Below are 24,001 nucleotides of genomic sequence, written 5' to 3'. Positions count from 1 at the left end.
CTTGGAGGTAGAACAGAACACTACCTTCTACTCCTTCCAGCATCCATTACAGCTCTACAGCCACAGTACACTGCTCCTTCTTTTATTATAGGAAAAATCACGTAATTGCAGAAAAAATTTTTTAAAATCCCAAATCCTATTACACTAATAAAGCTATTTTCATTTCTGCATATCATCTTTGGTTTTATCCAAATACTGATTTTTAAACATAGTTGACCCCTCCTTAGCATCTAGAGACAATTTTATTACTTCTTTAACTCAATCAAATATTCCTCTCTGTTTCTATATGGTCTTCAGTTTTTTTTTGAGACATGGTCTTGCTGTGTGACCCAAGCTGAAGTACAGTGATGTGATCATGGCTCACTGCAGTCTCGACCTACCAGGCTCAAGCAATCCTCCCATCTCAGCTTCCTGAGTAGCTGGGACCTCAGGTGCATGCCACCACGTCTGACTAATTTTTTTTATTTTTTGTAGATACAGGGCTTCCCTATGTTTCCCAGGCTGGTCTCAAACTCCTGAGGTCAAGTGATCCTCCCATCCCAGCCTCCCAAAGTTCTGAGATTATAGGCATGTACCACACCTGGCCAAAATTACCACTTTAAAGGTCTCCACAATATTCAATTAACTTGGCACTTCATTGTTTACCTTACCATCCCCCTAATACTGGATGTGCATCCCATTTTCAATTCTTAGCTCTCATACAACATGGATTATCAGGTGCCCTCTGACAGAGTCTATATTCCCAGACCTAACCGGGCATGATTCAGGATAACTTTAATAAATGATTGTTAAATGAAGAGTAAATCTTTTCAAAATTGTTCATATAGCTTTTCCTCCTATTCCATTGGAATAAATTCCAGCAGTAAACTATTTCAAAGACAAAGGGAATAAATATTATTGGATAGTCCTTGACAAATGCTACTGCCACGAGATCCTTGGGCTTCTAGTCGGAAGCCTCTGTGGTCATTGGTGCCTTTTACCTGAGTTTTACTCAGGTCTGCTGGGCTCATTCCGCCCACTCAGCCTGGCAGGCTTGTGCTACCAGCCCGGATCTCAAATCTGCCAAGGGCAAGACAAGCAGAATGGCAAGGAGTGTGTGAGTGCGGGGTCCAGCCACCGCACACAGCCAGGCACACTGGTGGCCACTGCACACAGCCAGGCACAGCAGGCAGCTCCAGGCGCCAGTACAGGTGCTGGCTCCATGCAAGCCTGTAGTTGGATGAGATGCACTGCGAGTGGCTTTTGCCGTGGGCACCTGCATATGGACGAGGCGAATGCAGTGGCACCTGGAAGCTTGGAGATGCCAGAAACGGCAGAGCCCTAAAGAGGGTGTCACAGCCCTGGCTCAGGAAGCCCCTAGGTCTGGGCTTCCGGAAGGGCCACAGCGCTTCTCTCCTTCTTGTTGCCTGCAACACGGCGAGCAAGGGAGATATATTTCAGCCCTGTTCGTGTTACAGCTCTTTCAGCCCCACCATTTGGCGGGTCCCAGGTTTTTGTCCCGCATTCAGGAAGAATGAGGTATACGGACAACTGGAGGGTGAGCAAGGTGAAGAGGAGCTTTATTGAGTGACAGTACAGCTCTCAGGAGACCCGAAGTGGGTTGCTCCTTTCCGCGGGCAGGTCATCCTGGCATCTATGCAGCCTCAGTGCAGAAAAGACCCAGAGTGGGTACCTCCCATACACAGGCAGGTCATCCCATCTGTAGGGGTTCGGTAAGTGTGGTGGGAAAAATTGTAGAAAGACGCAAACCTTCTTAGAAGGCCGGGAAGTTTTACAAAAGCTTCAGAAAAGGATTTGGCTGAAGGCATTCAGATTCTCTTATCCGGTGCCTGAAGGCTTAGGTTAGATAACAAGGGGATGTAAAGAAACTGATCTAGATAAGTTAGTTTACTTAGGCCTCAGAACCTGGCCTTTAATAATCGAAATGCAGGACTGCTCTCTCCGGAGATGGGATGGGGTTGGGGGTGGGGAGCGGGAAAACCATGTTAATTACCCACAAGTGTGTTGACTGAAGGCCTTTGTCATTAAATCTGTACTAAATAGTTGCCCGCAGCACCAGCTTTTCAGGGCCGAGGCTGCTACAACTCTTTCTGCAGGCAGCCCAGTCCCCTAGCCCGCTCTTTCACTGGGTATCTGTGTCAGAGTGCATTTTTTCATCCATCACTGGGGTCGCAGTCTGCAGGTTGGACCCAGCACCCATCAAGTCTGTAGCCCTTAGGAGACCCGGAGCAGATAGCTCCTTTCTGCAGCAGGTTGTCTGACATCTGCCAGAGTCTGAGTCCAGGGTTTTTATGGGTTTCAAAAGAGAAAAAGTGTGTGCTGATTGGTCCATGGGCAGTCACAGGCAGGCCCGGAAAAAACACCACAAGTTCTTACTCTGGGCCATAGAGTCCAGCCCAAACTGACAGCCTGGCCCTCAGGCTTCAGGCCATCCCTGGCTTGAAGGTAGGGCTTCACCAGGGACCCACCCCTTTTCACCCAGGAGCCTGTCTGCCTCTTATGGCCATCAATCATTTTGTCCACAGCACCAGGCTGTTGGTGCAAAGGAGCATCTACAGACCTGCACCCAACTGCCCTCTTCCCCTGCTTGGCCTCCCTCTCATGCTTCTTGGCACCCAAAGTCCGGAGGGGGCTGAGGCTGCAGGGGGCTGGTGTGTCAGCACCGCCCCAAGTGTGCGTACACCCAATCAGGTCTCAATAGAACCCAGGCTCAGCCTCAACTTTGCTATGAAATTGGAGTGGACACCAGGAGCACAGAGAGGTCAGGCAGCAGGAACAGGCACTTCCAAGGTCATGGGCTTCCTTGGACCTGGGTCCTGGGCTTCCCAGGACACTGTGAGCGTAGGGATGCCCAGGTCTGCAGCTGTGGCTGGGCAGCTGCAGTTGTGCCTGAGAGGGCAGGGCTCCCGCTTGTTCCCTGCTCCTGCCAGCTCCATGGAGCACACAGCCCTGACTGTGCCTCCCTCACTGCAGCTGGCATCTTCCCAGCAGAGGCTCCAGACAGGCCACCGCTGCCATCACGACAATACTGTATTCCAATCATAAATCTCTAACTTTGTAATTTTCATAAAGGAAAACTTACACCTTCTATGAGTCAGGCACCTTGATCGATGCTTTAATTGTGTTGTCTCATTTAAAACCCTTAAACTACACATCACAGACTTAGAGCTGTTAAATGGCTTGCCGTTAAAATGGCAGAACCGGCCGGGCGCGGTGGCTGACACCTGTAATCCCAGCACTTTGGGAGGCTGAGACGGGCAGATCACAAGGTCAGGAGATCGAGACCATCCTGGCTAACACAGTGAAACCCCGTCTCTACTAAAAATACCAAAAAAATTAGCCAGAAAAAAATTAGCCAGGCGTGGTGGTGGGCGCCTGTAGTCCCAGCTACACCAGAGGCTGAGGCAGGAAAATGGCATGAACCCGGGAGGCGGAGCTTGCAGTGAGCTGAGATTGTGCCACTGCACTCCAGCCTGGGCAATAGAGTGAGACACTGTCTCAAAAAAACAAAAAACAAAAAACAAAAAAACAAAAGGCAGAACCAAAACCAGAAATCAGCCCATGCTCTTCCTCCCAGACCAGGATTATTTTACCCTGCCATCTAATCTCATCTGGAAAATAAAAGTAAAGATATCTTTTTGGTAGGAATGGGCAATAATGCATGTAAGACTCCTAACACAGTCCCTGGCACATAGCTAGCCCTAAGGAAAAAGTAGGTATTCTTGGGGTGGCCAAATTTTAACTAGATGGAGAGTTGAAATAACAAACATAAGAGGGAATCCTGATGCTCAGAGATCTACCTTGCTCAGGGTTACACAATCAGAAGTGGTGCGGCCAAAATTTGAGCCCAAATGACTTCAATGTCTGTGGTCTTTCCAGAATACCACCTTTCTCAAGGACATCATCAGGCTTAAACATACAAATTTTCCAAGATACAAGGCTATAGGAGCCCTGCTCAGATGGGTCAAATTTTATTATGCTTTGTTTTAAAAGAAATCCAATTAGATTTGGATGTGTGTATGTACGTATGTACACAGCAAGGTAAACTGCCAAACACAGACAGCTTCGAGCCTATTAACTCAGTATCTTTTTTTTTTTTTTCTTTTTCTTTTTGAGACAGAGTCTCACTCTGTCACCCAGGCTGAAGTGCAGTGGCACCATCTTGGCTCACTGCAAACTCTGCCTCCTGGGTTCAAGAAATTCTCTGCCTCAGCCTCCTGAGTAACTGGGATTACAGGTGCCCGCCATCAGGTCTGGCTAATTTTTTTGTATTTTTAGTAGAGATGGGGTTTCACCAACTTGGCCACGCTGGTCTTGAATTCCTGACCTCATGATCCACCCACCTTGGCCTCCCAAAGAGCTGGGATTACAGGAGTGAGCCACCATGCCTGACCTCAGTATCTTTTTTTGAAGATTTGCAAGTAACTTATTCTACAAACCAAGGAAGTTTATAGTTCTCATGATTACATATCTTACCTGGACAACTCGAAGAAAGGACTAAGAAAAAATTGTTTTCGGCTGGACACAGTGGCTCACACCTGTAATCCCAACACTTTGGGAGGCCAAGGCGGGTGAATCACCTGAGGTCAGGAGTTCAAGACCAGTCTGGCCAATAGGGTGAAACCCTGTCTCTACTAAAAATACAAAAATTGACTGGGCATGATGGTGCACGCCTGCAATCCCAGCTACTTGGGAGCTGAGGCAGAATTGCTTGAAACTGGGAGGCAGAGGTTACAGTGAGCCAAGATCACGTCACTGCACTCCAGCCTGGGTGACAGAGTAAGACTCCACTTCAAAAACAAACAAAAAAAAAAAAGAAAAACTTTTTAAAAGCAGTTCCTGGAGCAAATGCTATTCAAGCTTAGCCTTTCAGGGAATTCTATAGCTATTCTGAGTATGCAACAGGAACTCAAAACTCCTACATTTTTAGGACTATAATCTAGGTGGCCAAACACAAATCAACTTGCTCATGAGAACATTTTACTACAAGCGTGAGCTAGCATAATATAAAGGGCAAACCTGCACCTAACAGGATCCTGCATTCCTCTTCAGTTAGACCAAGTTCTCAAGTTCTTTAATATGGTTGTTGGATCTGAACATAGATTACACGGGACAAAGAAGCCAGCACTAAGGTACCTAGGGCACCAACCAGGGCATCTGAACTTTGAATCACACAAGGTAGGGCCAGTGTTTTATTAAAAATATATCTGATATTAATGACATAGGAAATATCTAACATTAATATTTTAATGTTTACACAGAATACAAAGCTATTTACTTTTAGGATGCTAACTTTATATAAATGATTGACACAAACAGAAAGGCATCAAAGTGATTACAACGAAATGGTTATCTTTCAGTGATGAGATTATAGGTAATTTTTCTTTTTTTGGAGATGGAGTCTCACTCTTGGCCAGGCTGGAGTGCAGTGGCACGATCTTGGCTCACTGCAACCTCCACCTCCCAGATTCAAGCCGATTCTCCTGCCTCAGCCTCCCGAGTAGCTGGGATTACAGGCACGTGCCATCACACCCAGCTAATTTTTTAGTTTTAGTAGAAACGGGGTTTCACCATGTTGTCCAAGCTGGTCTCCAACTCTTGACCTCAGGTAATTCACCTGCCTTGGCCTCCCAAAGTGCTGGAATTATAGGCGTGAGCCACCACACCCGGCCAGCATAATTTTTCTTCTTTAATACTGTCTGTATTGTTCAAATTTTCTACCATGTTAATGCATTTTTTTTTTTTTTAAGACAGAGTCTTGCTCTGTCCCCCAGGCTAAAGTGCAGCGGTGCGATCTCAGCTCACTGCAACCTCTGCCTCCCGGGTTCAAGTGATTCTCTTGCCTCCACCTCTTGGGTTCAAGTGATTCTCCTGCCTCCACCTCCCAGGTAGCTGGGACTACAGGTACCTGCCACCGCACCCAGCTAATTTTTGTATTTTTAGTAGAGACAAGGTTTTATCATGTCGGCCAGGCTGGTCTTGAACTCCTGACCCCGTGATCCACCCACCTTGGCCTTCCAAAGTGCTGGGATTACAGGTGTGAGCCACAGCATCCCGCTTTTTTTTTTTTTTTTGAGAAGGAGTCTCGCTGTGCCACCAGGCTAGTGCACAGTGGTGTGATCTCGGCTCACTGCAACCTCTGCCTCCCGGGTTCGAGTGATTCTCCTGCCTCAGCCTCCAGAGTAGCTGGGACTACAGGCACACTCCACCATGCCCAGCTAATGTTTATATTTTTAGTAGAGATGGGGTTTTACCATGTTGGCCAGAATGGTCTCGATCTCTTGACCTCATGATCTGCCTGCCTTGGCCTCCCAAAGTGCTGGGATGATTACAGGCGTGAGCCACCATGCCCGGCCCCGGACTTTTTTTTTTTTTTTTTTAAACCAACCTCTTCCCATATCCCCATCTCTGCTACACTCCCTAGCCTTTGGTGTCCACTATTCTACTCCACTTCTGTGCATTATAATGAAGAAAAGAGCAGGTGGTGGCTCGCACTTGTAATCCCAGGACTTTGGGAGGCTGAGGCGGGAGGATCACTTAACCAGAGAGTTTGAAACCAGCCTGGGCAGCAAAGTCAGACCTCATCTCTACTAAAAATTAAAAAAATTTAAAAGGCCAGGTACGGTGACTCACGCCTGTAATCCAACCACTTTGGGAGGCCAAGGCAGGCGGATCACAAGGTCAGGAGATTGAGACCATCCTGGCTAACATGGTGAAACCCCATCTCTACCAAAAATACAAAAAATTAGCCGGGCGTAGTGGCAGGCACCTGTAGTCCCAGCTACTTGGGAGGATGAGGCAGAAGAATGGCGTGAACCCAGGAGGTGGAGCTTGCAGTGAGCCGAGACTGCACTACTGCACACCAGCCTGGGCAACAGAGTGAGACTCCATCTCAAAAAATATGTAGAACAGCATGCACCTGTCGTCCCAACTGCTCAGGAGGCTGAGGCAGGAAGATCCCTTGAACCCAAGAATTAGGGTGCAGTGAGCTATAACTGTGCCACTGCATTCCAACCTGGATGACAGAGTAAGACCGTCTCAAAAAACAAAAATGAACAAACAAAAAAAAATAACTTTAGGTTTTTCAAGGACAGCAAAGCAAGAAAGTTATAAAAAGACAGCAAAGAAGAAAAATACCCTAGAAAATAAATTTACTTTTCACTTTACAAGAAAATTCAGTCAAGACGACAACTCTGCTTAACAGAAAACAACATTCCAGAGTTTTAGAGGTGAAAAGGATTTCACGGGTTTCCTAGATCTGTATTTTCACTTTATGGAAAAGAACAATGAGATCCAGGTGGTAAAGAGATTTGCCAAGGGTAATCTAGCAATTTAGCTGGCAGCACAGCGATTATCTTCTAATTTGCTGTAAGTTTAGGAACTAAGCAACGAAGCTTATCTGCAAGTCTAAAAATAAATATAAACAGGCCATTTAAGAGGCTGGGCAGGGGCGTGGTGGCGCACACCTGTAATCCCAGCTACTCAGGAGGCTGAGGCAGTAAGAATCACTTGAACCCGGGAGGCAGAGGTTGCAGTGAGCCAAGATCGCGCCATTGCATTCCAGCCTGGGCAACAGGGCGAGACTTCATCTCAAAAAAAAAAAAAAAAAGAGGCTAGGCAGGACCCTTCTTTAAGCAGAGAGCATGATTTGGAACCTGGACTCTGTTACAGGTTCTTGTTGTTATTGCCTCACTTCCTGCTTCTTGGCTGGGTTCCTCATTAACTGATGAGGTTGCCCAACAGAAGGGCTCTACATAGGTGATGTATTAGTAGTACAGTTAATTATATGCTAAGAGAAAATGACTATCTTTGGCTTTATTACAAAATTACCCTCTACATCAGTTTTGTTCTTATTTTCAAGAGTTTCCTTTATTTTTAAGAGAAGGTTCAACCAAATTATAGAATCATAGCCTTTCAGAGAAAGGAAGTGACAGCAAACTTACCTGTTTAAAAAAAAAAAAGAAAATCATGACAAGGTAGGTCACAGCTCACCCACTGGGATGACCACAGGGGTGCAGGTGTTAAAGCAGAGGCTGCTCAGATCAGTAAATGTGCATAGTTCATGCCAATGTCCCCCCATACCTTGCTGTCCAAGAGAAGGTTGTCTGGTTTGATGTCTCTATGGATGAATCCAAGTTGATGAATAGAGTCTATGGCTAACACTGTTTCTGCTATATAAAACTGAGTCTCCTCTTCTGTCAGAGTGTCTTTTTTCATCAACAAGGTCATCATATCCCCTGGAAACAAGAAGATACAAAGCCACCACACATACACACACACACACACACACACACACACACACACACACAAACAACGTACGAGTGAGTACCAATTTTCAGATATGTCTTCCCTATCTGCCAACATAAGGCAGCTAAACAGACCTCTTCTGTGTGCCACAGATAGACTCACATTGCCAACATGGGAAGAAATGGGATTTCCACACCTAAGCTAGCTAAAGTTGACCACTAATGTATGATTTGTATTTTACTTTTGAGAGAAAAAGAAAATTTCTCCCACACTTTAAAAAACAACTATATTTGCTTAGGATAATTTTTTGGACTTGGGGTAAAAAGCTACTTTACTTTTCACTTTGCCTGAACAAATATCTGCAAGCTTTTCTACATCTATAACTAAATGGCACTTCCACATAGGTTGTATTGCCATTGTTATAGAGAGGCTGAAATGCCAAATAAAAATGTAAACACTTGAGGAGGCTGAAAACAAGCTTTCCAACTTCTATTCACAGAACACAAACAAATAAAAAGGAGGGACTTGGGTAGCAAAGCATTAGTCAACAAAAGCTAAAAATGAACTGAAAATGCTATACACTAGAATGTGCAATAACTGCCTCCTAGAAGATTACAATGAACATCTCTCAAGGTCAGTGTTTTTTTTTTTTCCTCTAGTGTGTTATTGTAGGTATTTAAATGGACACCAGTACCCTTTATGTAACTTTTAAAACACAGTATCAGTATTCTAGCAGTTAAAAGGTAACCTCGTTAGCTTTCTGTAAAGTCAAAAATTTCACCATTTCTAATACCAGCAACATAAAATGGCAGAGAAAGATTCAGATCCTAACTCAACAGTGAGAAACACAAAGAAAATATGTATAAGGAGTTTAAAACTAAGAGAAACAGGATTCAGTTTAGACTTCACATAAAACCACTTAGGTTAGAAAACAAGGAAAAGAGAAAGAAACCTCTGATTTTAATAGAGCATCATGCTGCTTTTTCAATTTCATTTCATTTAGAACATTATGTTTTTTATTATTGAAGAAAAGTAGCTACTTTTCCCTCAGGCAAAAATTAAACCGTTTATTAAAGTGCTCTTTTTCAGTCCAAGACATAAAAAATATGATTCCCTAATCACTCCTGGCAGCCCTTCAATCTGGAGTCCCAGCAGACACATGGAGACAGTGCACTTGGGCTGCTACCCCAGTAAGGTAGCTATATGGCCTTAGTTCTGTGGCTCAGGAGAGCAGCCAATGGGGCCTCACCTGTGCGAGTTTGCCCGGATGATTGGGGAGCTCAGGCCAAATGCTCTATGGCTCTGGAGGCCAGCTCCACCAAGTGCAAAGGACAGGGTCCAGGAGACATGAGAAGCTACGGAAGATGGTACAGGTTAAGGCTTGAGGGCACGTTAGGAGCTGGTAACCAAGTTGGCTGTTACTCCAATTTAAGAACTGGCATCTAAATGTTAAAAAAGTTTCTCCTCATTCTACCAGACTCTTTTCTAACATTAATCAACTGTTTATTTTTTATTAAATGTATTAAATATTAAAAAGTATTGATGACCCTAAATCTAAGGGTTGTCACAAAATCAAAATATTATGCCACAATATAATTATTGTGGAAAAGGTTCTTTTCTTTTTTTCCCCACCAGAGTTTGCTCAGAGTTCATCTGCTCACTGGGAAACAGACTGCTTTCCTCAGAAGAGATGGCATGTTCTGTTCCGGGTTTACTTTGGAGCTGTCTTAGGAGATGTTCGTGCTGAGTTACTAAAACTTAAAATTTCAGAAATGAGAAACTGATTCTGGCTACTAATATAGGTAATAAAAAATTCACTCCTTATTAATATGTTATACAAAAAGAAACAAAAAGTTGGAGCAAATAATGTTATAGCTTCAATGTTGTCACTTGGGTTATTGATCATATATGATTCCCACTGACAGGAGAGCAGGCAGAGCACCCTGTTTATTCCTATATATTTTAAAAAGAGGAAGAAAAGAAAGAAATGTCCATCTGAAATCATGTGAATGAATGAAAAGGTTACTTTTATGGCACTAAGATTGTAGAAAGGCACCCCAGCATAAGACACGTTACTGACTTCCTTTATAGACCTAAAAAAGGATATAGAAAGCAACTCTGTGAGTACATTTAAAAGTAGAAAGGAGGGTTAATTGTGATGTGAGAGAAAGAAACCACAGAACAAAAAGAAAAAATGACCTTTCATCGTCAAGTAATTACCTCCAGGCAGGAACTCCATGATTAGGTAGAGGTTTAGCTTATCCTGAAAACTATAGAACATTTTCACAACCCACAAACTGTCTGCCTCCACTAGAATGTCACGCTCCGCACGAATGTGGCCAACCTGGAGGTATATGCATTTGATTAATGACAAAGCTTGCTCTGCTTTATTAGATTGTATATTTGCTTAAACAATTTAAATACTGTGTTTAAATACTGTTTTGAGTATTTAATCGTGATGATACAAAAGATCCAATTTCTGCTTAGGCAAACCTACTAACTCAAAATTAACATTTGACTTGAAGGTATTCAGTGATGAAAACTTGAGTGATGAAAGGCTTTAAAAAATGGCAAAATGAATGGCTTCAATGCAAATAGCAACTTTAACATTGCTATAAACTGAATCTCTGATTAGTTAAAATTACTACTCTTTTGCACACAGTTTTGTCTAATAATCTTTTATGATAACAATAAGTCCCCAAAGTGAGACTCCTTCCTCAGATCTGCAATAGTATCTGCCATGACAGTGAGCTCACTGAAAATTCTAGAATGCTATGATACCACAGCATTTAGTTCACTGTTGTGTGCTCAATCAATCTTTACTGAATTGAAATATAAGAAAACCTAAGAAAAGTTGTAGATTCAAATTAATGACATTTCCAGTTTTATACTTTCACTGAAATATCTAGCTAGAGACCAAGTTGTAGAAAGTTTAAGAGAACTGGAATTGGCCGGGCGCGGTGGCTCAAGCCTGTAATCCCAGCACTTTGGGAGGCCAAGACGGGCGGATCACGAGGTCAGGAGATCGAGGCCATCCTGGCTAACACGGTGAAACCCCGTCTCTACTAAAAATACAAAAAACTAGCCGGGCGAGGTGGCGGGCACCTGTAGTCCTAGCTACTCGGGAGGCTGAGGCAGGAGAATGGCGTAAACCCGGGAGGCGGAGCTTGCAGTGAGCTGAGATCCCGCCACTGCACTCCAGCCTGGGCCACAGAGCGAGACTCCGTCTCAAAAAAAAAGAGAACTGGAATTATTTTGTTAAAGCAATGCTTTATTATCAAATTTACCTTATTTAATTTAAATGCAGAACAGTAATCAAACATCACTGCATATTATCAAATTCCCCCCCACAAACTTTTTTTAAAACGAGATGGGGTCTCACTCTGTCACCCCGGCTAGAGTACAGTGGTGTGATCATAGCTCACTGAAGCCTCAAACTCCTGGTCTAAAGTGATTCTCCTGCCTCAGCCTCCTGAGTAGCTAGGATTACAGGTGCGTGCCACCACGCCTGGCCCCTCCCCTCTTTTTTAACTGTCACAAGGTCTAAATTGGGTTGATTCAGATCTAAATTTATTAAGACTCAGTCCAATACCTGAGTAGTGGTTTTGGTCTTAATATATGCTACAGGTCTTGACTTTTTACAATATGTTCTGAAGTAAAACATGTACCAAGATTCACAAATTGGCACTTCTGTTGGCAAATTTAGTCCATGGCTGTTGTTTGGTTTAATACAATGTTTGATACGATGGTTTGTTTTATTGATATGTCTTTAGGGAGACAAGGCACTCTTCCGTTTCAAGACAGATCCCACCCTCTCCCCTGGTCTTATACCTAACTTGCTTCAGGCTTCCATGCTAACTCTTGGGGGCCCAGAGGCATTTGACTTTATGTATTTGAGTTTTCAGTATCTACTAAAATCGTTCTTTGGGGAATTTTTTTAAAAGCTGCAACTGTACAGAAAACCTACATCTTTACATCTGTACTTATGGTATTCGGGTGGGAAAAAAATGGACAATAACGGTGAAAAGAAACAGTGCTATGAAACACAATGAAGCCAAGTAAAGCATCTGCCTTTACTTGATCTTAATACAGAAGCAAAGCTTTTGGGAAACAGCAATGTCACTTGCTGCCCCACAGCCATGACTAGGACCCAGTCACTATAAGACATGAATACACTAGAAGGCAGCCTTCACCTGCCTGTCTCCCCTGGCTCCCATTAAGGTCCCTACCTACTGCAGGGAGCCAAAGAAAAGGGGAGGCACTACAATTACCACTTGTCACTCACCCTGGAGGACAGAATGGTGACCACAACATTTCCTGTTTGTCAAGGGGAAAGCTACTGTGAGCACACCTTGCCCTTCTCTCTTAAGGCTGAAACAGTAGCTAGAAACCTCATGGTTTGAAAGTGGAGTTGGCTGAATACAGATTAAGGGAGGGAAGAGTCTGAGGTGCAATTCATACAAAAAGGTTATCTTTTCCCTAGTCCATAAATACTTAATAAAGTGGGGGGGGAGAAAGCAGAAATAAAAGCCAGTTTTTTGTCCCATCAGTAACTATATACTGGCATCACAACTAAAGGTTTTCCTTTTGCACTGGAAGAGAAACATCAGAAGCTAGCTAGATGTCATGTCTTGCCCTTTAAATTTTTCCAGGTAGCAAAAATTTCCATCATGTGGAGCAGAAAAACAACCTGAACTCTCAGTGGGTAGCTTTAATTCCTACCCAGTTTATTTTTGTAAAAGCAAACAAAAAAGCAGTTTTACCTCTGTACCTGTACTTTGTCAGCCCTACCCCAAAATGGTGATGGATTTGCACTGGTCTACTTACATCTTTTATCTAGCACAAACCCAATGCATGCTTCTTCAAGATGGCTGAGCCAGGTACAGTCTGTGGCCAGAGACTTTAACTGGCTCATAATGAGATCTGTTAAGTTGAGGAGGTGAGTCCTCAGCTAAGGTGAGCTAAACAATTTAAGTTAATGTACCATTTAATCCATAAGCTAATGCATCATTTAAAATGTTAATTATAATAGACAGTTCCTTTACTTTCATTTAGAAAAGTTTTAGAAACTGATTTTGAAGGCACAGTATTTGAGAAAAGGCTTTTTACACATTATGTCTGGACCATCCTCTGTTAGAAACCATGTGGGGCACCTGGTATACATAAAATTACTAACTCTGAAAATCATATGTACTTTGTTTTGCAGTTTTACTCTGACTGCTAATATTTGATAAAAAGAGGCCTTAAGCCTTGGTTAAAACTGTAAGAAATACATCTTGCAAAAACAAAACTCACTCATGAGATGCAAACATACTAATTAATGCAGAAGCCTTACACTTTCCTTCTCAAGATTAACTGACACTTTTTCAGTGCCTACACACCGATACCACAAACTAATTTGTAGATAGTATGTAAGTAGGCCGGCTTACCGTGAATTTTGAAAAAGGCTGGTGTTAGCAAACTATAGTGTCTGAAGACTTACTGCCCGGGTATTTGATACTCTCAACTGATATTCCTGGGAGTCTAAAGCTTCTCGGTAACACATGAAAATTCAAGAGAAAATAAAAATTCCAAATTTTGGGGTGGCATTTAAATGAAGACAGGGAAGACCAGTGATTATATCTCCTCTCAAGAGGTAGAAAGGATTGGATGTGGGGCCAATCTCCATCCTTCCTCTTTGGCTCTAAATTGGGAGTTCTCCTTGTCACAGGGTCTCCATGTTCCTATAACATCAAATCTTCTACAGGACATTTGCAGTCATCACCCACTGCAATCTGTTCTTAAGCAACCAGCTACATTAGACTAGATTTATAGAAGTCTATTCTTGCTTTTTAAAATATCCTTTCCAATATTTAAAACCTTATTTATTTTGCATAAGGCACTTTATAAATCGATTTGCAAACCAGATTTTGGTTTTAGAAAGTATCCTTTATCATTAAAAGAGAATTTGCATTGTTCTGCCATTTGCATTATATTTTTCAAATTCATTCAGAAATTGGAAGGCTGGTCTTTTTCAGGTACTGATGAGCTACCTAAAAGACTCAACTTTGGTTTAGGTAAACAGAATGAAGCATATAAAGACACATTTTCGATTATAAATTCCAAATTCTAATTCCTAGTCCTTAGTTATGAGATACACATTACAATTTCTATTTCTCAGCATTTGGTAAGAAACACACAACCACACCACGCATGACCTCAAAAAAAAAAACAGGCTCTCAAAATAAGGACATCTTGTGATCAATTGGAAGACAAGTAACAGCTGCTTTTCAAATAGATTCTCCATTTTTAAAATACTGCATATAACCTATAGGAATTATTTGTTGGCCGGGCGCGGTGGCTCAAGCCTGTAATCCTAGCACTTTGGGAGGCCGAGATGGGCGGATCACAAGGTCAGGAGATCAAGACCATCCTGGCTAACACAGTGAAACCCCATCTCTACTAAAAAAATACAAAAAAAAAAAAAAAAAGGAATTATTTGTGATTTTAAATATGAACTGCTTCTTTGTAGGGGGAAAAAGGTAGTATTATATATACAGTCATACATGACAGAGCTAAAGAAAACTGTAAAAAAATATATATTTCAATTAAACAAAAAGAGAAGTTTTAGGAAAACAAAACTTAATTATTAGCTTATTAACAAAAATTAATAAGCTAAAAGCACTGCTACAACTGTGCTTTACCTGCTCTTTTTCAAGCATATCTGCTTTACGGAGTATTTTCATTGCATACACATGTCCCGTATCTTTCTTCTGAACAAGCCGTACCTAAAAAGTTACAAAAGAAATGCCAAGTCAAAAACTCACACTACCAAGCTAATGCTTTCATGTGTTACAGGATGCAATAATTAACTGAAAAAGTATTATAATTTTAACATGAGCAACTAGTAATAACAAAGCAGAAGAAAATGCTTTTCAATGTTCCAAAATGAATACATTACACACAGTAAAGTCGATGCTGGAAACATCCTCAAATACCTCTACATCTGAACAGCTTTGGTTCCTTAGTTGAACAAACCAATCTAATTTAAAACCTTCAATTTCAAATTTAAGGACTCGTTATACCCCTGACATATGTCATCCAGTCAGCTCAGAAAATCTAAGTAAATGATTTAATTAAAAGTAGCGGTGCATGGTGTTGTGTACCTACCTGTAGTCCCAGCTATTCGGGAGGTTAAGGTAGGAGGATCGCTTGAGCTCAGGAGTTATGAGCTAGTGTGTATTATGCTGATCAGGTGTCTGAACTAAGTTCAGCATAATATGGTGAATACGGTGACCTCCCAGGAGTGGGACTGGGGTATGGGGGCACCAGGTTGCCTAAGGGAAGGGCAAACAGGCCCAGTTCAGAAGTGGAGCAGGTCAAAACTCCCATGCTGATCAGCAGTAAGATCATGCCTGTAAACAGCCACTGCACTCCAGCCTGGGCAACACAGTGAGACCTTGTCACTTAATCAAAATAATAACAAAGTAAAACTTCATGCATAGGAAAAACGTCTGGAAAGAAAAGCAAAAAATTTAGGCCAGTTGCAGTGGCTCACACCTGTAATCCCAGCACTTTGGGAAGCTCAGGCAGGTGGATCACCTGAGGTCAGGAGTTTGAGACCAGCCTGGCCACCATACTGAAACTCCGTCTCTAATAAAAATACAAAAATTGGCTGGGTGTGGTGGCAGGTGCCTGTAACCACAGTTATTTGGGAGGCTGAGGCAGTAGACTCACTTGAACCCGAGAGGCAGATCTCGGCTCACTGCAACCTCTGCCTCCTGTGTTCAAGTGATTCTCCTACCTCAGCCACCTGAGTAGCTGGGATTACAGGTGCGTGCCACAACACCCAGCCAATTTTTGTATTTTTAGTAGAGACAGGGTTTCACCATGTTGGTCAGGCTGGTCTCGAACTCCTGACCTCGTGATCCACCCACCTTGGCCTCCCAAAGCGCTGAGATTACAGGCATGAGGCACCGCGCCTGGCCCCGGGTTACCAGGTTTTAATAATATACTGCTCCTTTTATACTTGCAACTATTGCATCAGTAGGTCTTCTACTTTGGGCATTTTTCATTAAAGGGAATGACCTTGCATGGGCTCTTTCAAACTCTCCCCAACCGATTGCTCTTGTGCCCAAGCAGGATCATTTCCAAGAACTTGTGGGGACAAAGTCGCAAACGCTTTCAACTCTCCACCACTACCTACATAACTCCTTTCTGTAAATTCTACCTCCTAGGGTTATCTTTTTAGAGCTCTATCAATCTGGTGGGGAGAAATAAAGGGTGGAGATACACTGTTAATTAGTTAGTTTCCTTCTGGAGAGGCAGTGCAGTACTGGGAAAAGCAAGCGCTTTGAGTTCAGGAAGCAGGGCCCAACTTTTGGTCCCAGTGCTCAATGGCTGTGTGATGATAGGACATTATATATACCTTTACAGTCTTAATTTCATCATCTATAAAATGGGTTACTGTCCTGATTATGGGGAAAAGGCAGCCTCCTGTAAATAATAAATGTTGATTTCCTTCTACCTTTCAACTCTCCCACTAAGTCAATATTTAAACACCAACATCATCTCTGGCAAAATAGAGAACAGAGATCTGGGACCTTGGAGAGAAGAAAAAGAGAAAGCAGACAGACAAAGCAATTAGGATGTGGCAATGACATGCCTGACCCATGTAATTCCATACATTTCAGTTATATCAACAATCACGAGTTGATGATAGGTTAGAAGCTTTGAACTTTTGCGATATTTTTGTACTTGACAAGTAGATGTGATTTTTACCTCACCAAATGCTCCTCTGCCTATTACTTTTAAGGACTCAAAATCTTCCAATCCAAGTCTTGTTCTCTTCAAACGAAGAAACTCTGTTTCCTTCCGAGCATGTGCTGATCTCCGGAGTCGTTTCTAATATTTAAATAAGGAAGGGAGGAGAGGGGAAGGAGTTGAAATTCTGAAACTCCATAACAAGTCATGTTTGTGACTTACCTAGCTGGAAAACAGGTCCACAGTGGACTAGGGATAATCTTTTCACACATGGAAGCACCCCAGAAGGATTCTTAAGAGGTCACTTCTCCATTTCCCGGCCTTTAGACACAACATCCAAGCCACACTGAACAGATGACTGCCTCCTCTGGGAACTCTGACTAACCTACTTCAGCAATCCACTATCCTAACACTTTTGGTGAAGGAAGGGATAAATAATCAACAACATTTTCCTTTATCCTGTTTAATATAAATTAAAAATGTGTTCTTATCTTTCCCTCTGGGTTGGTTACACATTGTATGCTCTAACTTTCTGTTATTTCTACAAGTATTGGGTATTTTTCACCACTGTCCTGGGTTCTGTAGGCCAATCCTATTTTCGAAGGCATTTCCACTGCCATTCCAGTTCCTTGCACAGTCCCTTGTTAACTATATTTTCTCCTACTATATCTGTGGGCACTGGGTGGAAGGGCTGATTTGAGATGGATATTTTGCCTTAATAAAGATTTCAGGAACATGACACACCGGGGCCTGTTGGGGCATGGGGGGAAAGTGGAGGGAGAGCATTAGGACAAATACCTCATGCATGCAAAGCTCAAAACCTAGATGACAGGTTGACAGGTGCAGCAAACCACTATGGCACATATATACCTAAATAATAAACCTGCACGCTTAGCACATGTATCCCAGAAAAAGTAAAGTAAACAAATATTTCAAAAATTTGCCCTACTCCTAAGGAGACTTTTCAGTGAATTCTATAAAAATGCTATAACTTGCTCTTTTAAATTTTAATTTGATTTCATCCCTTCTTTCTCTTGGAATTCTAAATCTAGTTTACTATAACTGCATCTAGAGAAGCCTTCCTCTCCTAGTTACTTAATAATTAATCTGTCCCTCTGCATTAACACCCAAATCCAGAAGCACACTACCCCTCAAGTTCCTCTGTTACTGGGCCGAAACCCTTCTCATGTGTAGCAAGACTAACAACTTGCTGGACAAGATACAACCTGCCATGCTGGGTTTTAAGGAAGATACTGCCAATATTAATTACCTCTTCATCTTTTAGGCCTTCTTCTTCCATCACCTTTTCTAACTTCTTTTGTCTAAAACAAACAAAAACAAAAGACACATGAAATCACATCTGAATAACTTTCTGAAAACTCTATAACTTAATATTGTAATTGCATTTTAAAAAATGACACCAACAGGCAAATCTCAAAATGTCTCATTAAAACCAAAAAAATTACAGTTACGAAGACAAGTAAAAAGATTTCCATCCTTTGTTAGGTCTACTGTTTTTGGTGGGGTGGGGAGAGGAGACAGAGTTTTGTTCTGTCACCCAGGCTAGAATGCAGTGGGGCAATCTTAGCTCACTGAAATCTCCACCTCACAGGCTCAAGTAATCCCACCTTAGCCTCCCAAGTAGCTAGGACTACAGGTGCATGCCACCATACCTGGCTAATTTTTAAATTTTTTGTAGAAATGAGGTCTCACTATATTGCCCAGGCTAGTATCAAACTCCAGCCTGACCTTCCAAAGTGTTGCGATTACAGGTGTGAGCCATCATGCCCCATCCTTAGGTCTACATTTTTTAAAAGACTGTCTAACATGTTAATGCAACAAAGAATCTTGTTTCAAAAAATGTCCTCTCTCGGTTTTGGCTTTTTTTTTTTCATTTTTTTTTCAGTTATTTCCTCCTTACCAAACCACAAAACAGCTGGTATTTGATAAACTCTTTTATCATGGTGTTTCTTTCCCTCTCTCTGACTGAAGTCTACTTCCTTTATTTCTGCATCTTCCTCCTCCTCCCTGCCATGAGCAAAGGGTAACAAACAACAAAGGTAAGAGCAGAATTTGGAAAATTAACAGGAAAAAGTGATCAAAAAGGTGACTGGCACCACTATCAAAACATCATACATCAGACTGGGTGTGGCGGCTCATGCCTGTAATCCCAGCACTTTGGGAGGTGAGGCGGATGGGTCACTTGAGGTCAAGAGTCCAAGACCAGCCTGACCAACATGGTAAAACCCCGTCTCTACTAAAAATGTAAAAATTAGGCTGGGTGCAGTGGCTCATGCCTGTAACCCTAACACTTCGGGAGGTCAAGGCGGGTGGATCACTTGAGGTCAGGAGTTTGAGACCACAATGGCCAACATGGTGAAATCCTGTCTGTACTAAAAATGCAAAAATCAGCCGGGCACGGTGGCAGGCCCCTGTAATCCCAGCTACTTGGGAGGCTGAGACAGGAGAATCACTTGAACCAGGGAGGTGGAGGCTGCAGTGAGCAGAGATCACGCCACTGCACTCCAGCCTGGGTGACAGGGTGAGACCCTGTCACAAAACAAAAAAAACAAAAAAACAAAAAAACAAGAAAACAAAAAAAGGCCAGGCATTGTGGCTCATGCCTATAATCCCAGCACTTTGGGAGGCCGAGGAAGGCGGATCATAAGGTCAGGAGTTCGAAACCAGCCTGGCCAACATGGTGAAACCCCATCTCTACTACCCCATCTCTACTAAAAATACAAAAATTAGCTGGGCGTGGTGGCGAGCACCTGTAGTCCCAGCTACTTGGGAGACTGAGGCAGAAGAATTGCCTGAACCCGGGAAGCAGAGGTTGCAGTGAGTTGAGATCACGCCACTGCACGCCAGGCTGGGTGACGCAGCAAGAATCTGTATCAAAAAACATATATCTGTATCTCTCTCTCTATGTATGTATATATGTATATTTGTATATATGTATACACACACACACACACATATATATATACATATATATATAAATTAGCTGGGTGTAGTGGCAGGCACCTGTAATCCCAGCTACTTGGGAGGCTGAGGCACAAGAATCACTTGAACCTGGGAGGCAGAGGTTGCAGTGAGGCAAGATCGCACCATTGCACTCCAGCTGGGATGTCGGAGTGAGACTCTGTCTCGAAGAAAAAAAAAAAAAAAGTTCAGACATCAGACTTTTGGAGTACTGAACTTTAGAAAGTGCATGCAATGATGTTTTTGATCTATAGTCTCATAAAACTAAAAGAAGCAAGTAAAACTTCCTTACAACCAATTCCACAGAACCTTCATTTACTTAGCACAATAAATGAAAGTACACGGGCTAGAATCTCTCCTCCACCACTCATCAGCATTCCAGATAAACAGGCAATATATACAAACAGAGCAAAGAAGGATAAGAGTGTACAGTATGCTGGCTGGGCGCGGTGGCTCACGCCTGTAATCCCAGCACTTTGGGAGGCCGAGGCAGGCGGATCAAGAGGTCAGGAGATCGAGACCATCCTGGCTAACACAGAGAAACCCCATCTCTACTAAAAATACAAAAAAAAAAAAAAAAAAATTAATCGGGCATAGTGGCAGGTACCTGTAGTCCCAGTTACTCAGGAGGCTGAGACAGGAGAATGGCGTGAACCCGGGAGGCAGAGCTAGCAGTGAGCCGAGGTCGCGCCACTGCACTCTAGCCTGGGCAACGAAGCGAGACTCCATCTCAAAAAAAAAAAAAAGAGTGTACAGTGTGCTGCAGAAACAGCATGTAGTCCATTGTGGCTAACACACACAGCACTTCAAAAGCCACGCCAAGAAGGTTGGATCTCATTCTGTAGACAATTGAGTGCTAAAAGAGGCTTGTGTGCAAAGGAGTGATGTGATAAGATTTCTATTTCAGAATGGTAACCAGCAGTAACGAGGATCTGATGGACTGGCAGGGAAAGCAACTGAGAAAGATCAGAGGCCAGTTGAGAGTTACTGTAATGATTCAGATGTACAGTAAAGATCTGGAACTAGGGCAGGAAAACCAGAATGAAGCGAATAGAGCTATTGCAAAGATGACCAACTGGCAATAGGAGTCAAGAGAAAAGCCTTAGAATTTCCTGTCTAGAGGTATATGATGCTACTAATCAAGACAGAAAACGCAGAGAGAGGAACATGAACAGTTCTCCCAGTTCCCGGAATAGTTTGGGATACATGTGCATCTATGTGTACACATGTATTGGAGAGAAAAGGCTGTACTCTTAGTAGTTTCAGGAGTGTAAATTAATTCCACTGCAGCGGTTAGGTAGTTGAAGCAGAGAAGAGTAAGAAAAGTCAAAGCATAACATGCTAGGCAAAGCTCTAGGAACACAGCTGTGGTCAGCTCTTTTTGTGCCTTGAGCACTAAACACTATCACACCTCCTGACTATACGTTTTGGAATGACTACATCAGAATGGGCTACAAGTCCAATGCACTATCCACTGTGTCACAAAACTGGCTCCTTCTGATTATATTTTAAATCTAAATACAAATTAAGAGGTTTTGCACAGCTTTACTGAAGTGTAATTAAATTTGTTGCGCAGAACACCTGCCTGAGAGTAAAGTTAACTCCTTGAACACAATTAGATTATTTCATTAGAGAAAGTATCCAGAAAAAAAAGCCGATCCATGTTAACAATTAGGACCAGGTCCACAAAGACCCTGAGGACACCAAAAACAGCAAGGACGGCCTGAAATGACTTAAAAATGACATCCTCTGTGAGATGATATCAAAGGAATTACTGTTAACTTGGTTAGATTCATGGTGGCATTTGCATTATGCAAGAAAATGGCCGTATTTTTGGAAATGCATACTTCAGAGTATGTAGGATTAAAATGACAGATGTTTGGAATTTACCTTAAAACACAATAGCAAGAAAAAACAAAATAGGATACATGAGGAAAAGGTACCAAAGCCCTAAAATTATTAAATCTGAGGGATGAATATATTGAAACGGGGTCACTATATTATTCTATCTATGTTTAAAATTGTTCATAGTGAAAAAGAATAGCAGGACTCTCCACACAGGCATGTTCTCTTATAGGAGTGCCAGGTTAACACTCCAGCCTTTGGTGGAGCCACTCTTCCCTTCAATTCCAATGTTCCAAACCAGAACCCTGGGAGAGAGACCAGGTCACTTTCACATTTAGAGGCCATACCCAGCCTCACCTCAGTGATGCCTTCCATGTGTTCCATTTATTTTCGTGTGTGTTCATTTCCTGCATGAGAGAGTGGTAAGACCTTCTGAAGGTAGGGACTATATTTGAATTCCCCATCTCCACTAAGAATAATGCTTTGTACACAGCTACTTTCTAAATGTATGCTGCTAAATTTTAAAAAGTCAGAATGTATAGCAATGTGCAGACACATTCATGACTACTACTTACAATTAGCTCCCTTTTCTAATTTAGGGTCCCCTCAGCACAGCCTGATTCGGAGGTAGCAGGGATGAGAGAATAGGGCTATTCCACCCTAACTGAAAATAGATAGTATTTTGGTGAGACACCGAAAACCAGGAAAAATAGTGTATTTAACAGAAATAGGGCCAGGCATGGTGGCTCACACCCGTAATCCCAGCACTTTGGGAGGCTGAGGCCGGCAGATAGCCTGAGGCCAGGAGTTGGAGACCAGCCTGCCCAACATGGTGAAACTCTGTCTCTACTGAAAATACAAAAATTAGCCAGGCGTGGTGGCACGTGCCTGTAATCCCAGCTACTCAGGAGGCTGAGGCAGGAAAATCTCTGGAACCTGGGAGGCAGAGGTTACAGTGAGCCAAGATGGTGCCACTGTACTCCAGCCTGGGTGACAGAGCGAGATTCTGTCAGAAAGAGACGAGAAGAGAAGAGGGGCGACAGAGCGAGATTCTGTCAGGAAGAGAAGAGAGGAGGGGAGGTGGAGGGGCTGTGATTATATCTCCAGGATTAAAAATGCCTAAATTCAGAAAATGCCTAAGAAATACTTTTTTTTTGAGACAAGAGTCTTACTCTGTCACCCAGGCTGGAGTGCAGTGGTACTATCTCGGCTCATTGCAACCCCTGCCTCCCGGTACAAGTGATTCTCCTGCCTCAGCCTCCCGAATAGCTGGGATTACAGGTGCCCACCACCACGTCCAGCTAATTTTTGTATTTTTAGTAGAGATGGGGGTCTCACGATGTTGGCCAGTCTGGTCTCGAACTCCTCACCTCAAGTGATCCACCCACCTCGGCCTCTCAAAGTACAGGGATTACAGGCGTGAGCCACCACACCCGGCCTTTTTCCTTTTTTTCTTTTTTTTTGGAGACAAGAGTCTGGCTCTGTCACCCAGGCTGGAGTACAGGACACGATCCTGGCTCACTGCAACCTCTGCCTCCTGGGTTCAGGTGATTCTTGTGCCTCAACCTCCCTAGTAGCTGGGATAACAGGCATATGCCACCATGTCCGGCTAATTTTTGTATTTTTAGTAGACACGGGGTTTCATCATGTTGCACAGGCTGGTCTTGAGCCCCTGACCTCAAGTGATCCACCCACCTCGGCCTCCCAAAGTGCTGGGATTATAGGTGTGAGCCCCTGCACCCAGCCAGAAATACCCTAAAATTAACACTACACAGATTCTTTAAAATCTCCACAAATTACTTCAATTCTACACTCTGGTTTGACTGATACCTGCTCAGTGAAGACCATTAGGAGGTCTGGACTTACTCATTCTTGAGGCTTAAATAAAACTGACACGGGATTACTAATAATAATCACGTATCTCTACTTAGTATTAGATAAGACCAAATGAGGAATTTCTACAGTTAAGAAAACATAGATGAGAAAATCTAAGAGGAGTTGCAGAACATAGAAGTTCTCAGTAAAATGTATGAAAGACTATTTGATTTGGGGAGAAAAAAGCTTACCATTATTATTTATTAAATTAGGTGTTTGTGGGCCGGGCGCGGTGGCTCAAGCCTGTAATCCCAGCACTTTGGGAGGCCGAGACGGGCGGATCACGAGGTCAGGAGATCGAGACCATCCT

The 24,001-nt window shown here is 42.8% G+C and overlaps 1 protein-coding gene across 2 annotated transcripts in view; it reads right to left on the bottom strand.

Annotated features, from left to right (window-relative positions):
• STK38 (serine/threonine kinase 38) overlaps positions 1-24,001 on the bottom strand; it is a 54,772-nt gene that overhangs the window by 14,018 nt on the left and 16,753 nt on the right. For both annotated transcript variants that reach the window (XM_011945344.1, XM_011945343.1), the window contains exons 3-7: positions 18,260-18,311; positions 17,008-17,130; positions 14,931-15,014; positions 10,468-10,591; positions 8,083-8,237 (exon numbers count right to left, since the gene is read on the bottom strand). In XM_011945344.1, coding sequence (XP_011800734.1) covers positions 8,083-8,237; positions 10,468-10,591; positions 14,931-15,014; positions 17,008-17,130; positions 18,260-18,311 — 538 coding nt within the window. The remainder of the gene's footprint in view (positions 1-8,082; positions 8,238-10,467; positions 10,592-14,930; positions 15,015-17,007; positions 17,131-18,259; positions 18,312-24,001) is intronic.

The sequence above is a fragment of the Colobus angolensis genome, unplaced genomic scaffold, assembly GCF_000951035.1.
Source record: "Colobus angolensis palliatus isolate OR3802 unplaced genomic scaffold, Cang.pa_1.0 Scaffold24, whole genome shotgun sequence".
NCBI classification, from domain to species: domain Eukaryota; kingdom Metazoa; phylum Chordata; class Mammalia; order Primates; family Cercopithecidae; genus Colobus; species Colobus angolensis.
This window is presented reverse-complemented; position numbering and strand designations above follow the sequence as displayed.